Here is a 15,676-nt window from a genome sequence, read left to right as displayed (position 1 = left end):
ATAACATATATAAAGGTTCTGTGCATTATCTGACCCCTGGCACCGGATGTGGGTAAATGTTTACATGGGTAAAAGGTAGCGATGCTTAATTCTTAAAGGGCCAGGTGCTTAAGAAGCCCAGGATGGTTTCAGTGACTGATGGGGAGATGGAGAATACATGGTCCCTGATGCTACCCCAGGGAAGCACTCCCCAGATACTGAGGCTCCCGAGTACCCTTTGCAAGCTGCTCACCATACTTCCCTAGGTGCATCCAGAAGGCTCTTTGAAGAGGTCTTTCTGGGCTGTAGCTGACCTCACACTGTATAGCCCCCGAGGTACCCACAGAGCACGGCATCTCGTGGAGGCCAAAGTTAATGCTCAGATAGAAGAAGGGGCTTGCCTGCAGCCACCCAGCTGAAAGCTCCATGCCCCTTCTTGGCCGCCTCCCTGGACCCCGGGACACCTCACCTCTTATGTCAGAAACAGCACTCAGGAGGAATCACAGAGCTCATCTGCCCAATGGAAGCTCTTGGGACCCTTGCTAGAAACCCAGTTTCCCAAACTCCTTTGGCAATGGAGTCCCACCTACTACCAATGTTTCCTTGGAACATACTATAGGAAACGCTGGGCTGGGCCGCATCAACCCATGAGCCTTTGTCTTTATCTTGTCCCATGATGCTCAAGAGGGTCCCCAAGTGGGGACCCAGGGAGCCTGGGCTGAGACCAGTGGAGGACAATGTTCCTGACTTCTCCATTTCCAATGCAACAAGGATCCACTGAGCAAGCATACGGTCTGGATGAGGGCACAGAGGCTGGGGAGGTCATATGGGTAAAGACAGAGGGAAGAGAAACCTCAGAGACCATGGGGTCTGATAGACCTGAGTTTGAACCCCGACCATAACAGGCCAAGCTGTCCAACCCCTCAGAGTCCGAAGTCTCATTGGAAAATGAAAGCACTGACATACCTTAGAGGGTTATGTTGTAAGGTGAGAACAAGACTGAGACTCTGCTCTGAAATTAAGTGTGACCCATAATGGCTACCATAGCCACAATACCATGATTATACCCATTTTATAAATGGGAAGACCGGGAATCAAAGAAGGAGGAAAGGGCACATGTAATGAGAGGTGGGCCTCTGATACAAACCTAGCTCAGCCTGACAACCGAGTCAGAGCCTTTAGCCACAGCCAGCCCTTGGAGACACAGGATAAAGCAGGAAATGTATAGCCTAGCATGGCTGTGAATGAGAACCACATGGGTGTTCAGAGGATGGTTAAATCTCATATCTTAGATTTGGGAAGGCTTCCTGGGGGAGGTAACATTTGTGATGGTCTGTAAGGATGGGCAGAATAAATCAGGTAAGAATGAAAGGACGCTAGGAGGCCCCAGCTTGCACGGAGGAAAGGAGCCAAGAAAATCTGTGGTGTATCCAGGGAATGACAAGCCGTGTGACCTGGTGGGCTAAAGCTTTGGGCACCCAGGTCGTTGGTGGGATGAAGAAGGAAAGATAGTTCAAGGTCAAACCTCAAGTAATCAGGACACCAGGGTGGGCATCTGGGCTTGGTGAATTGCTTCACCCTGACACCCGGCTGGGTCCTGACTGCAGACAGACTTCCAGCTAAAGCCGGCTTTTCCTAGGCAGGCAGTTTTGGCCCAAATCTGAACACACTTCTTGTCTGGGGTGGCATTATTCAGTATGCCAAAGCAAATGTGAGTAGAGCAAGCCAGGGTGGCCAAGTGCTATTGGAGGGACAACGTGACACAGAGTAGTAGAGGGGCCACTCATGGGGGATCTGGCCCATGATATGCAGATAGCACAATTTCTAGTAAGACCTCTGACCGCCTCCCCCTACTCCCCACCCCCCCGCACACACACACCATTCCTTTCCAGGAGCATGTCTATACCAAGAGGTCCACATGCACCTTGCAGGCCAGAATGAAAAAGGGGATAGAGGCTGGCTAACAGAGCCCCCCTGTGTCAGGCAACAGGCCAAATTTTCCATTTGCTCTGCCATAAAGGCTCCCAGTAGCTGTGAGGTGGGATTTTTCTTCTTAAGACACCTTTGACGGACGTGGCCTCTGATGCTCAGGAAGGTTAAGCTGTGGTGTGCCCTAGGTCACATGGCCAGTGAGCAAGAGAACCGGCCTCAGACTGGCCGGCCCCTGTCCTGCCCTACTTCCATCCTGGCACGGTGCTGGGCATTTGTCCATAGCGGGACGGTGGAGGGGGGAAGGGGACTCGGGCCTGAGTCACAGGGCTTTGAAGTTGACAGCTGGATCTGCCAAGCCACAGAGGTTCCAGAGGTGGGCTGGCTTCTGACTCACCCCCACACCCTGAGCCAGCCCCAGGCAGAGGCTTCAGCTCCTGACCACGCTCTTGCCTGCCGGGGCCCAGTTGTGCCTCTCCTGGGTCATTCATGGCTCAGGATTCCCAGGAGCCGGGCAGGAAGGCCAAGGCCTGTAGGCAATGAGGTATCCCAGGCACACCTCTGCTCAGGAATTTCGGCCTGGCATCACAGGGGGAACCCCAAGATTTGCCTGCCTTCTGGGCACCAAGCTACCCTGATGATAGAGGCACCAGGCACTTATTTTTAGCTGACATTTAATTCTAGAAGCGAGTACTGTACTTCTGGTGGCCTGACCTCCTGGAGGCTCACCCCTTCCCAGAGGGGAAAGGCGTCCCCCTGGTGGGGCACTGGGCGCGCCTTGGAAAACATGGGTTCTAGGCAACAGAGTGGGTGTGACTCTGAAAAACTACCAGCTGCATGTCTTGGCTAGTGGTGGCAGTGGGATGGAGGAGAAGGTTGGGGTGCAGGGGCCTAGCAGAAAGAAAGGAGTCCAGGCATTATGGGTTTCCAGATCCAGGGCTGGCAGGGTGACCTCGGGCAAGCTGTTCCCCTACCTACCTGGACCTTGGCTTTGTCAAGGGCCCTTCCCTCTTGAGATGCTTCTCTAATTTTTTTTTTCTTAAATATTATCTTAGGTCTCCATGATTAGAACATGCTGAAGATGGAAGCAGAAAGGAGAAGAGGACTCGATAGCCCTCATCAGAAAGATGTCTGTGCGAGAACAAGCTTTGTCTGGTGGGACCGGGTCATCTGTTCCATTTCACTGAAGTGTTGGGGAGAAACCATGTGTCCAGGCCTGTGGTAAGCCCTGGGGTGGGGATTCCAGAGAAGACCATGTCTCAATGAGCTCATCGGCTCAGTGAGGAGGCACACCTCTCTCCCCAGGAAATAACCAAGTATCTCCAGGACAAGTGTGATGTGCTATTCAGAGCTTGTCAAGGTTTGACCCTTCTAATCTCTCTAGCCACATCTGTCATTAAAGAGGTGGACGCACGGGAGACTGGCTGTGTAGATGTATGGACAGAAGGGTCGGTGAAAGGTTAGATGATGGATGGATGGATGGATAGATGGATGGATAGATTGGATGGATGAGTAGATGAAGGGACATTGGATATGCATGGTATAGGTTGTTGGTCCCATAGCAAAAAAGGATAAGGGGGAAAGTTCCAACCTTACCTCTTATTCACTGTGTGACCCCGAGTAAGTCACTTCCTTATCTATAAAGTGAGAATCTGGAAAGATCTCATGTATAAAGTGAGAATTATGACCCTCACCTGCCTCCCAGGTCTATTGTGGGTATCTGGTGAAATAAGAATGGACTGTCCATGTCTGTCTGACAGCTGTGACGAGGCCCCAGTGACAGACCTTGTAGGCATGGGCTATATGTTGTTTTTACTATGGGGGTGAGGCCCCCCCATAGACACAGGTGGGAGGCTACTTCTACTCTGGGGGTTCCCACTCTCCCAGTCTGCACAGGGCTCTGCCTTCCCAGGGAGGCTGACCTCCGAAGAAAAGGTGCTACAGGAAAGTTCCCTATGATCCTGGGAGCCCGGAAAGCACGTGGAGGGCACACAGGGTCCAGAGTGAAGGCTCTGAAGTTACACAGACCCATTTGGTAATCTTGGCTCTGCCACTTTCTAGCAGTCTGACATTAGGCAAGTCCTGAGCCTCAGTTTCCTCATTTACAAAATAGGGACTAATTGCGGTACCCACCTCTTAGGTATGGTGTGACAGTTAATGGAGATAATGCATGTAAATCAGCTAACGCGGATTTACTTGGAATTCACTAAATACTCAGCAAGTGTGTGTTTACCCCACACCCCTAAAAGGCTAAGTGGGGAATGGGGCCCTTAGCACTTTGGAGGTAAGTCAGAAACTTTGAGTCCGGAGATTTTCATCCTGGATGCTGAGTCCCTGAGTTGGTTTTCTCATTTCACAAAGTTCGTCAGGACTCACAGGGCCTCTTGACGAGGGTGCCTTGACTGAACAATAACTGCTTTCGGCTGAAATTCCAGCAGGTTCCGCGGGCCTCACTGACCCTGTCCTGATTACCCCTAGATTAATAACAAATGCGGCACATGAGTTATTCCTTTAAAAGTAGGGTTTATGTGGGAGATATAAATCTCTCCAAATGGGCTGAGGCAGAGGGAGGAGGAGATCGAGGAAGGGGGTGTCCTCCCAGGGAAGCTGTGGACACCAGGCGAGCTGGTCCTGCAAGGCCGAGACTGCCCTTGCAGAGACCCAGCATGGGGACGATGGTGTGGGTGGTGGCCAGCCCTGCTGGCTCGGGGTGCACTGTGGCCCATGGCAGGCGGCCCAGACCACCCACCAGAAAGAGGCCCCGAGGCTGAGTGGCCCCAGGCCTGAATGGGGGCAGCCCTGCCCTGCAGCCTTGGGGGCAAATCATGATGGGAATGTCTGAACCTCCTCAGTCCCTAGATCCCCAACCCGGGCTGGCTCCAGAGCCAAACCCTCCCCAACCCCTCATCCCCTGCAGGCTCCAGACATCTCCCCCTGGCCAGGCCCATCTTCCCAGCGGCTCACTCTGCTAAACTGCCTGCACGGTGTGTGCCTGCAAACGAGACGCTGTGTCTCTTCCACCGGGGGCCGCACACAGAACTTCCTGAAACCTGGTGGGGCCAGGGTGGTGGCCACAGGGAAGCAACTGGTTTTCTGGAGGGGAGGGACCAGGGGGTCTCACGCTGGTGGCAAGAGGTGACAGGGCTATCTGGGGAGCTCTAAACTCTGGTCAGGTTGGTTCTGAATGCCATAGGTTGTCAGAGCTGAGAGCACCCCTCTCAGAAGGCAGAAACACTTCCCAGGGAAGCCAAGGAAGGGGCAGGACTTGCCCAAGGCCACACGGGATGCGTAGCAGAGCTGGGAAGAAGTTTGTTGTTCCTGCAAACGCACCAGGCACCTGCTGCAGCCCGTGGCCTCCCTGTTGGACAACATCGGCAGACATTTAATCCTCACCCCTGTGCATCCTCTATCCCACACGGTGGCCTCAGCAGCTGGACAGCCGAAGATATTTGCTCTTAGTCCAGAGGGTCTAGAGGGGGCTTTGGGGGGCATTGAGGGTGCACGGGAAGGTGGCCTAGCTCTAGCCCAGGCCCCCGGCCCTCCTGCCACTGGGTCCTTCCTAGCAGCCCTTCCCAAACAGACCCAGGGGCTCAACTTCGACCCCTGGCAGCTTCACAGGTGTACTGGAAAGACTGGGGCTGGAAGAGTAGCCACGAGAACATGTCCGGCCCCTTCACTGTCTTGAGCAAGTCGCTGCTCCTCTTGGACCTCAATTATCTCATCCAGCAAATGGGAGTGGACGCTGGAGAGGATTTCTAGAGGGCAGTTTCTGGCACAGCATCTCACCCAGAAATACGCCTCAACTTCTCTCTTCCGCCAACCTGCCCTCCCCACAAATCTCTCCTTGGATTGGGCCGGGACCAAGCATGAGTGGAGCAAATTATTTTGTGCACAAAATGATTCCCTCCAAATCCTGACCGGGGGGGGGGGGAACCTTCAGTGAATCCCTGTCCCCAGACCTGCAGTTTTACCAGGCAGGGAACGGGGCCAGATCGGGTTGGGGCAGTGCAGCAGCAGCTGACCAGAGCAGTGGGGCTGGGGACCATGCAGCCAGGCCAGCTGGGAGGCGCAGAGGTGATGGTCAGGGCCAGGCTAGAGAGCTATGGGGCTGGGGCTGGGGTTATTTTTAACTCAGCTTAATTTTCTCTACCTGGAAACCAACTCTTGCCGGTGGGGTAGCGCTGTTCCGGGAACGCTTTCACCCCCTAGGATCTGAGCTCGCTCAGGTTCCGGGCCTGCCCTCTCCATTTCACAGGAGCCCTGTTTGCCCAGCTCAGGGCAGGAGAGGAACTGGAGCCAGGCACAGCTCCCTGCACTGACCCCACGAGGCCCAGGCGGTGGCCCCTGCCCTGTCGTCTTCCTCCTTTCACACCAGAGACGGATCCTGTCTCCTGGTCCGTTTAATTCTTCTATTATGTTTCCCAGACTCAGAGCCTCTGGTTCCCTATTGTCCTGAGCAGCACTTTGCGTTTGTGTAAAGATTAGACGCAGTGGAACCTTCACTCTCCTTCCAAATGGTCTTTCTCTTTTACTTTCTCAAATCCGAGTTCTTTCTCTCGCGCTAGGCTCTGCTTCCTTGTCCTCCCTCTCTCCCTACCTGTCTTTATCTGATTCCCTGTTTGTTTTCCTCACCACCCAGACCCCCTCCTGCTCCCTGCTGACCTGCTTGTTCTCCTTTCTTCTCTTCATGGTTCAGTAGTTTGAATTCTCTATCCACCCCCTGCCCCCACCCGAACCCTGCTTGATTTCGTATTTATATTCTCTCGGAGGCTAATAGAAATGACTAGGAGTATTGCTCACCTCATTCCAGAAATACTCTTCTAAATTCTTAGAGAGGCACCTTGCGGGGGAGGGCAGTGAGCACTGCGTGGGGAGTCTCTGTTTTTTGCTGGAGAGACCGGGAGACCAAGATCTGAGACCTGAGTCCCTGTGCCAGCGCTGTGCAGACTGGACCAGGCAGGGCTCTTCTCTGAGCCTTCATTTCGGCTCGGACAGTAGGGGAGCTGATCCCGGATGGTCACAGCCGCCTCCCAGGGCCACAATAGAGAGGAGTTGAAAAGGCTCTGAGCACGCAGTAGGTGCTCAGAAATGTTTATTCCTGCTTGCATTGCAGCCTGACCCAGCCTGGGGGAAGGAAGGTAACTCCAACGGCTATCTCCGTCCTCAGGTCCCGTCCCTCTGCACCAGGATGGCACAGGCACACGCAGACACACGTACGTGCTCTGGTCTTGCCCTAGGAAGAAGCCAGCTCACCTGTTCCTCTGCGGTCATCTATTGCCCCCTTCGTAGACATCTAACGACAAAACCGCTGCTGAACACAGGAACTAAAACTTGAGCAGCCTGGGTTCCTGGGGACCTAAATTTCTGCGGGTTCAAAGCCAGGCATGTATTCATTCACTCCCCCCTCCCTCAGAGAGCACTCGCTCAGAGGGCTCCTACTGTGTACCAGGCAGGCTCCCGGGCCCCGCGCGTTCTCTGGAGTTCTGGACCTCAAGATTGCTGGAGAGATAAGCCCAAAGTCATGAGTCAGGCAGGCTGGAGAGTAAGGCTCTGGGAGTTCCGAGAAATGAGAAGGCTTTTCCTGTTGTGCCTGGAGACAGGGTCCCTGGAAGACATTGCAAGAGGTGGACTCTGAGCCAGGCCGGGCCAGGAACAGAGGACGACTGCCAGTTCCACCAGCTGCTTAGCTCAGCACCAGCGCATCCCCACTCTGTCTCCAGCAAGACCTGGCTTCTGAGAAGCAGAATGCTCGCCCCTGGGGCACACCCCCCATTGCCTAGCCTTTTTTTTTTTTTTTTAATGTTTATTGATTTATTTTTGAAAGAGAGAGTGTGAGCAGAGGGTCAGAGAGAAGGGGACAGAGGATCCCAAGCAGGCTCTGCGCTGACAGCAGCGAGCCTGACGCGGGGCTCGAACTCACAAAGTGTAAGATCATGACCTGAGCCACCCCGACGCCCCTGCCTTGCCTTTTGTGAAGAGAGTACCCACCGAGGTGAACCAAGCACCCTGCCATGTCCAAGGTTGAAGACCTTTCACGGAGTGCTTTATATATGGGCCCACAGGGGCAATAGGTCCTGAAAAGGAGCCAGAACTCCCATCCCCAGGCCCTGGGAGGAGGGATGGGGAAGGAGGGAAGAGGGGCACTTCCTGGGTGAGGTAAGGATGAGACAGCTCTAGGCTGGTCAGAGGCCAGGGGTGGGTTGTGTCCTTCACTGAGGAAAGCAGGCCCAGAGAGGGCTCTGACTTGCCCAAGGCCACACAGCCTTGAGTACCCCCTTTCCCCTCCCACACAATAGAAAGGGCATCCTCAGCCTTGTTGGCAGTAAGCAGGCAGGACGGCAGGGTGCCTTCCAAGGAGAGAGAGGGTTCTGCTCATGGGCCTCCCCTCCCCAACTCTTAGCCCTGGGCAAGACCCATGGGACAGCCACACAGAGAGTGAGGAAGGGGACTCGGAGCACTTTGGGGATAACTTGAGGAAGCCCAGCAGGACTGGGAGAGGTCCCTGGGGGCCGCAGGGGCCCTTCAGTACTCCAGGAGGTGCTCCAGGCACAGAGGGAGGAGCGGGGCCTTCCCTCCCGCCTCCGCCCTCCCCTGCCCCCCTCCCCTCCAACCTCGGAGGCCGGGGCGGGCCAGGCGCCTGGGGAGGAGGCGGTGTCCCTGGCTCTCCTGTGCGGCAGGGCAGGGCTGGTCGGGCAGAGGCGGGGCTGTGCCTGGTGTTATAAGAAGCAGCCAGGGCACTGAGGCAATGAGCTATCGGCTCTGCCTGGCAGCAAGACGCTGGCAACAGGCACGCTCCCTGCTCTGGTCCAGCCTGTGCGCTCCACCGCCACTATGGTCGCCATGCCCACCGCCTGGTGCTCCATCGCCCTGGCCCTGCTCCTGGCCCTGCATGAAGGTGAGCTGCCCTAGCCTCACCTGCGGCAGCAGCGCCCCCCGCCCCCACCCTGGGTCTGCTTGCAGGTGTCTCCTGCCCCAGGGCACCGTACCCGCAAGCCAGCTGGGGGGCATCCAGGGGTGGGGGCCCCGCAGCAGTGGCCGCTTCAAGGGGCTCTGCAAGTCCAGAGGTGCTGCAGGCACAGGACAGCCACCAGCCCTTCCCACCAGGACTGCTGGGGCTTCCCCTGGCTGGCCTGGAGCTCCTAAGCAACGAGAATGCCAACTTCCTCAATTATGCAAGAGGAGGAGCCCAGCGGGTCCCCCTATCCCGCTGTGCCGGGCACCCCGACCCACCTGTCCACCTCTGTCCCCCTCCTGTGCGTGCAGGCAAGGGCCAGGTGGCTGCTGCTCCGGACCAACCAGCACCCTCACACCGCGCCCGAGCCTCCCACCTGCGGCCTCGACGTTGCTCCTGCAGCTCCTGGCTCGACAAGGAATGTGTCTACTTCTGCCACCTGGACATCATCTGGGTGAACACTCCCGGGTGAGCTACCGCGGGGATCCAGGCGGGGCCGCTAGACTCGGGGCAGGGGATGGGGAACCTCTGGCACAGTGCGGCTCTCCCTGGGCCTCCAGACGGGATCACTGAGCTAATAATATTAATAGTTACTGGTTATCGTTCCAACGCCCACGTGGGGAATGCCTAAGTAATCCAGGGCTGGCTCCTGAGAATTCTCACGGCAGCCCGGTAGGAAAGTATTGGCTCCATTCTCCAGATCAGGGTACCGAGGCTCAGAGAGGTTGGGTGCCTTCCCCGGGATTACACAGGAGGATGGTAGACAGAGGCTCCATCCCAGGCCCATGGATGCCATGCTGCCTCTGCATGACCTTCCAAGAATAATACGAGTAATGACAGTGCCCGTGTCTCGGCTGTGCCAGGCCCTATGCCGAGCACTGCTCGTATGTTATCAGCTCCTGAATCCCTCATCCTCCCCGTGAAGCAGGTAGTGCTGTTGTCCCCAGTGACAAGACGAGAAACCTGCCCTGTGTCACCTGGCAGAGCTGGGGTGGGAGCCTAGTGCTGTCTGTTCTGTCTGCACCCGCACTGCCTCCGGGCCACTGCATACTTCAAGTTGAAGTTTCTGTGTGTGTGTGTGTGTGTGTGTGTTTGTGTTTTTTTTTTTTTTCCCTTCCCCAAATTGCAAAAGGCAAGAGAAGCCCTGCACGTAAGCGTGTGTGGAGCTAATCCGCATCCAAACACTTGCTCAGGGCGGGAACCCTGCCAGTCCCTGCGTGCCGGGTCCACCTGGAGTCATTACAACCCCAACCGCATCGTCTAAAATTAGCTCTGGCACCTGAAGGTGCTGGTCCAACCGGCCACAGGGCCCCTGCCCTGCCCCCAGCCCGCCTTGGCCAGACTTTCAATCTGAAACCGACCCCACCTGATCTCACACACGCACATGCACCCACAAGCACATGCACACACACACCGTTTTTAGGTCAAAGTGCTCAGACACATTTATCACCCCTCCAGGCAGGTGGTGGCCAGGTGAGGGCAGCTTAGCCTGTGTGTTTACTGCTGTCAGATGGTATTTTCTCCTCTCCTCCGGGGGGACTAGCAAGGCTCCATCCTTCAGCTCGAGCTCCTAGCCGTGAGAGGGGTCGGTCTGGGGGGACGCCCCACTTCCCAACTTAGGGAGAGAGCACGGTTCCACCCCATCCTCCCCATGCTGGCAGTCTTACTGAGCAGGGCCAGAGGCGGGGAGCAAGCAGAGGCCCAGAAAGGGGAGGGACGTTGTCCAGGACCACCTGGCACCCGGGCAGAAGAATGCACTGAGGCTTCCCGAGGTCAGGGGCTGGCAGCCTTCTGCTTCCAGCCCGGTGGCACGGGTGGCCATGCCAGGATGCACCGCGGACGGCCTCTGCTTGCCAGTGGCCGTAGTTTATCTCATCCTCTGTCCCTCTCCCTCTCTCCTCCTCTCTCTCCACCCTACACCACTACCTTGCTGGCTGCCCGCCCACAGACAGACAGCTCCTTACGGCCTGGGAAATCCGCCAAGACGCCGGCGCCGCTCCCTGCCAAAGCGCTGTGAGTGCTCCAGTGGCAGGGACCCCGCCTGTGCCACCTTCTGCCATCGAAGGCCCAAGTAAGTGCACACCCAGGCTGCAGAGGCCAGGGTGGCTGCTAGCCTGGACCTGGAGAACAGGGTGTCTGGAAGATCAGCAGGAGAGCAGAGTGGCTAACAATGGTGGGGGGGGGAGGTCCTGGGGGCCCATAGGCTGCCCTGGGCCCATGGGGCATGTCCCTTTCCGTGGGGAACCAGTCACCCCAAGTCCCTCCTAGTCCCCAGCTCCGGGGTCTTCTGAGAGCTCCCACCCTCACTCGGGGGCAGGAGGGATTCTTCTCAGGTTTTAGCTAAAGCAGTCCAGGCCCAGAGAAGGGAGGGGACTTGTCTCATCGGGCCACACAGCTAGTCAGAAGGAGAGCTGGGCTTTCAGCCTTAGTCTGCCTGACCAAGTCCACGGGGCTTTGGATTTGGGACGGAGCCTCGGAGGGCTTTGGAGTTTCCGCGGAGAAGTGACATCTGGAGTCGGGAGGCCCTGGCACCATCCCAAGGTTGTCACGGAATTGCTGAGGAAGGGGCGGGCGGGGGTGCTCTGCCACACCTCTTCGCTCTCCGCACCTCAGTTTTCCCATCTGTTAAAGGGGTGGGGGACTTTGTCCCCTCCCTCGTCCCCTCGGAGCATTTGGGGAAAGCAGAAAGTGGCTGCCCCGTCTCGAACCTCCCATCCCCGCGATGGTTTATGAGAAACTCCTCCTCCGAGACTCAAACCGGGGCTCCACCCCTGCCTCAGTTTCCCCTACAAAAGGCCGTGCTCAGCTGCAGGTGGCTGGATTCTGGGAAGGTTGGGCACCCAGCTGCCTCTTTCTGAGGCTAAGAACGTATTCCCGGTAGCTCAGTTTTCCTCAGTCCCCACCCCGCCTGGGAAAGGAAGGAGGCCAGGTGCACAATGGATCTGCTGGGGCGGGGGGAGGGTGCTGGGCCTACAGCCAGGTGTTCTCAGGGCCCTGGACAGCCCCTCACTCGGGCCCTAACGCTGTTCCTTCAGGCCTGAAGCCGTGGTGGTCCCAGGCAGTGGACCCCCTCCAGACGTGTTCCAGGCTGGCAGGACATGGCCGTCGGCAGGAGACCTCCTCCAGCAGCTGAGGTGAGCGGTGCCCCCACTGACTGAGCACCTCCTGTATGCCTTGCACATTTCCCTTGTTCTCCATATGAGGCACGACTGGGTCCTCACCGGGCAGCCGAGAGAACTGAGGCTCAGAGAAGTTAAGACATTTGCCCAAGGGCACAGCGGTCTGTGGCATCTGGCTGGTTCCAGAGCCTGTGACCTTGCCTGCTGTGCCCTTTGTTCCCACCAGGCCTAGCAGTGGACTTTCTCAGGCGAGTTGAGGGATTGTGACCGTGGAAGGCCCTCTACTGTTCATTCAGGTTGTGTCTCAAGGAAGCGTCTCCTACGTGCTGGGCCCAGAGTGGCCGACTACCCAGCCTGTCCCCTCCCCGCCGTCCCAGACCGGATCCCCTTCCTGGCCGCCTCCGCGTGGCTCAGCTCGAGGCCTGGCGCACAGGAGGTGCCCGCGAATGTTCGTCCAACCAAACTGACTTGAGAATAGAGACCCTGCATCTGGCTGTGTAGACAGGCGGCTAACGGAGCAGCTTCTGAGCCAGCTCTGTCCCCAACAAGGCTTTGTGACCTTGAGCTTGTCATTTCACTTTTCTGTGCTTCCGTCTCCCATTTTTGTTCCAGGGGCAGCAGTGCAATCCATCTCTAGGGAATCGTTGTGAGGGTAGATGAATCGACACATGTGGGGCGCCTCGAGCAGGGCCTGGCACCCCAGGGGAGCTTTTGCAGGTGTCAACCATTCCGACCTCTGTCCCTGAGGCTCCTCGGAGCTGGCCAGTGCTGGGGCCCAGCTCAGCCCCTCAGGGGCTCCCATCTTGGTGGAGAGGAGGAAACGTAGGAGAAAGGGCAGGATGGTGGGTTGGGGAAGACGCAGCATAGGCTTCGGAAGTATCTTTGGATGAAAAGAAAATCATGGTTTAGACTCTGCAAGAGCATATGGCACCTCCTGTGGGCAAACAGCTCGCTTTGCCAGCCTACACTCATCCTCACACTGGCTCAGGCCTATTTTCATTTTACAGACCAAGAAAGGGGCTCGGAGAGGTTGACACATCTGCCTGAGCTCCCAGAGCTGGGACCTGAAGCCAGCCTCCTAGCTCCCGGTCTGGGACGCTTTGAGGCAGGACGAGACCGCTTGGGGGATGCCAGAGTCCTTCCCAGGGCCTCATCCTGGTTCAAAGGGAAGCTAGGACCCGTATTTGTCTGGGTTGAACTACCCTGAGCTGGACCTTGAAGAATGGGAATTTCAGTAGGTGGAGTGTGGGTGGAGGGAAGGTAAACAGCCTAGAAGGAGCGACATGAGCAAAGGTGTGGACGTGGGAAGGCAGGTCACAGGAGATACACTGGTCTCGGCCCTCTGGTCCTTCCAGCAGTATTTGATGTTGGATGTCAGCTTTGTCAAAGTCCTCGTGGGCAGGGAAGCTTCTAGGCCTGGTCTGGCCTGTCCTTGATGCGCAGACTTTGTTTTCAGGGTCAGCTGTGGCTGACCTCTGACCCCAGAGCAGCTATGATTAAAGGGGCCCGTTCCTACTACTGCTGTCTCTTGCAGGGAGCTCTTGGGCAGTCCATATCTCCTGAGATGCTAAATTGACCCTTCTTGATTCCAGGGACATTTCTGCAGCCAAGAGCCACTTTGCTAGGCGACAACAGGTGGCAGTGAGGGAACTGAGGCCTACACACTCCAGGCGGAGGAAGAGATAGCACCGGTGGCCAAGGAATGCTGGGAAGGAGCCTGTGTGGAGCCAGGAGAAGAGGGGCAGCCCAGAGCTGGGGACTCCACCTGCTGGGATGGCACACGCTTTGGCCTCCTCGTGCAAGTGAGGGAACTTCCTTCCAGGCAGCTCGTGCCCTCACACGGCCCGGGGAAAGCCTTCAGCCACGTCCCCCCCGCCGGCCCCAGCCCCACCACGCCGCTGGAAGGAACCGCATGAGGAATGTGCTAACCTGGAGGCCACGTCCCGAGAGGTTTCCTGCCTGTTGGCTACAAGCCAGAATCGATGCGCAGCGGTGGACCCTAGACCCAAGCCAGCCCTGGAGGCTGGATGGGTCCACCTAAGGGCTGGCGTCCTGGGTGGCCCCCGTCTGACCCCTCCAGCTCTGCCTCCCCAGAGTCCTCATACTCTCATACCCTCGGGACACTCCTGGGGAGAACGGCCTGTTCTGCTTCACCTGCCTGTATATAACTTATTTGCTCTAAGAACTTTGAGAATTCCACTTATTTATTTTAATGTATTTTTTTAGACTCAGTTATTTACCTGCGAACTTGTGTTTGTAATAAACCATGAAATGGTACCCTGGTATTTTGTCTTGGCTGAAGCAGAGGTGGGAGGCACCTTGCAGGACGGGGCTGCTTAGAAGTTAGGGGACCCAAGAAGGAGAGGGGAGGGGTCCGGGGCAGGTGGCCAGAGCCCTGCATTCCACTCCCCAAGCTCCCGCTGGGCACTTCTGGCTGCTATCCCATCCTCTCTAGGCTTTTGCCTGTCATGTGCCTGGACAGCCATTTGTGGCTTTGACATCTAGGATTCCTCTGTTCCCAGCAGGCCAGTCCCTGCGGCCAGGCCTTTCCCAAGAGTGTTTGGAAGGAGTCGAGGCTACGAGAACACCAAGACCCCCTTCTTCCCCAGCTGCCCTGTGCCACCAGGAACTGTTGTGAGGCCCAGAGCCAATCTGTCCAGTGAGGGCTGGGGCCAGATGGTCCCAAGACTGTGTACTGCCCTAGTGGCCAGTGATGGGTGCTATGGTGGAGCCACAGCCTGACCCCGGTCTCATCCCTCTCCTTGGACCTTGCTCACTTCCTTGACTGAAGAAGCCCAAGGCTCTAGGATTGCTGCCAGGGCCCAAGAAGCGGCCTACCTGAGTTCCAGGGATAGCCAGCAGCCACGATCACCCCTGCTGGCAGTTCCTGGACCCACAGCCTCCATTTCTGCCAAATCCTCCTGTGACAAGCTGTTCCCTTTTCTCCCGGCTGGCTTGTGCTGGGAGTGGCAGGTGGCCTGAGCTGGCTGTTGAAAAATAATTATTTACACACTGCTCTAATCCTGCCTTGTCCGTGAAGCCAGCCCTGACCCCTTCGTGGAAGGATAACATGCTGACACATAGTGAAATCCTACTGTATGCTGGCACTTTACCTGTATTAACTCATTTCCTCCTCACAACAGCCCCATGACATAGGTACGTTTATTATCTCCATTTTAAAGGTGACAAAATTGAGGCACAGAGAAGGCAACTGACTGGCCCAAGGTCACACAGTAAGTGGTGGTATCCGGATTTGAACCCAGAGTCTACGGTACAAATGTATGTCTGCATTTCATAAATATTGGTGGAATTCGTGGATCAGCACTGCAGTGTGACCCGAAACAAATCTCTTTCTGGGTCTCAGTGTTTTTCAATCTATAAAGTGAGAAGCGATAGTCCCAACCTTGTAGGGCAGGTAGGAACACTGAACAGACTGCTGGGCTCAGCCCCCGGGGCGTGATAGGAGGCAGAGACTGCTTGTCAGGGTCATCAAAGGGATTTTGTAATGAGAACAGCCCCAGAGCTGGAGGACCGAAGGTGGGGCAGCTGGGGTGACAAGGGGTGGTCAGAGAAAGAATCCTGGACAAAGGGGCTACTCCTGTAGCCTCCAAAGATGAGTAAGACTCAAATAAATAGAAAAATGCAGGAAGGAACTCCAGACAGAGGGAACAGGCAGAAGCTATGGCAGTAAGAGTGA

General features: G+C 56.5%; 1 protein-coding gene across 1 annotated transcript; it reads left to right on the top strand.

Annotated features, from left to right (window-relative positions):
* Positions 1-8,668: 8,668 nt before the first annotated feature.
* On the top strand, positions 8,669-14,221 carry EDN2 (endothelin 2). The gene is made up of 5 exons (XM_042996133.1): positions 8,669-8,803; positions 9,172-9,328; positions 10,809-10,931; positions 11,896-11,994; positions 13,572-14,221. Exons 1-5 carry the CDS (start codon positions 8,740-8,742, stop codon positions 13,663-13,665), a joined length of 537 nt encoding a protein of 178 aa, XP_042852067.1. The 5' UTR covers positions 8,669-8,739; the 3' UTR covers positions 13,666-14,221.
* Positions 14,222-15,676: the final 1,455 nt, after the last annotated feature.

Source organism: Panthera tigris, chromosome C1 (assembly GCF_018350195.1).
Source record: "Panthera tigris isolate Pti1 chromosome C1, P.tigris_Pti1_mat1.1, whole genome shotgun sequence".
NCBI lineage: Eukaryota > Metazoa > Chordata > Mammalia > Carnivora > Felidae > Panthera > Panthera tigris.
This window is presented reverse-complemented; position numbering and strand designations above follow the sequence as displayed.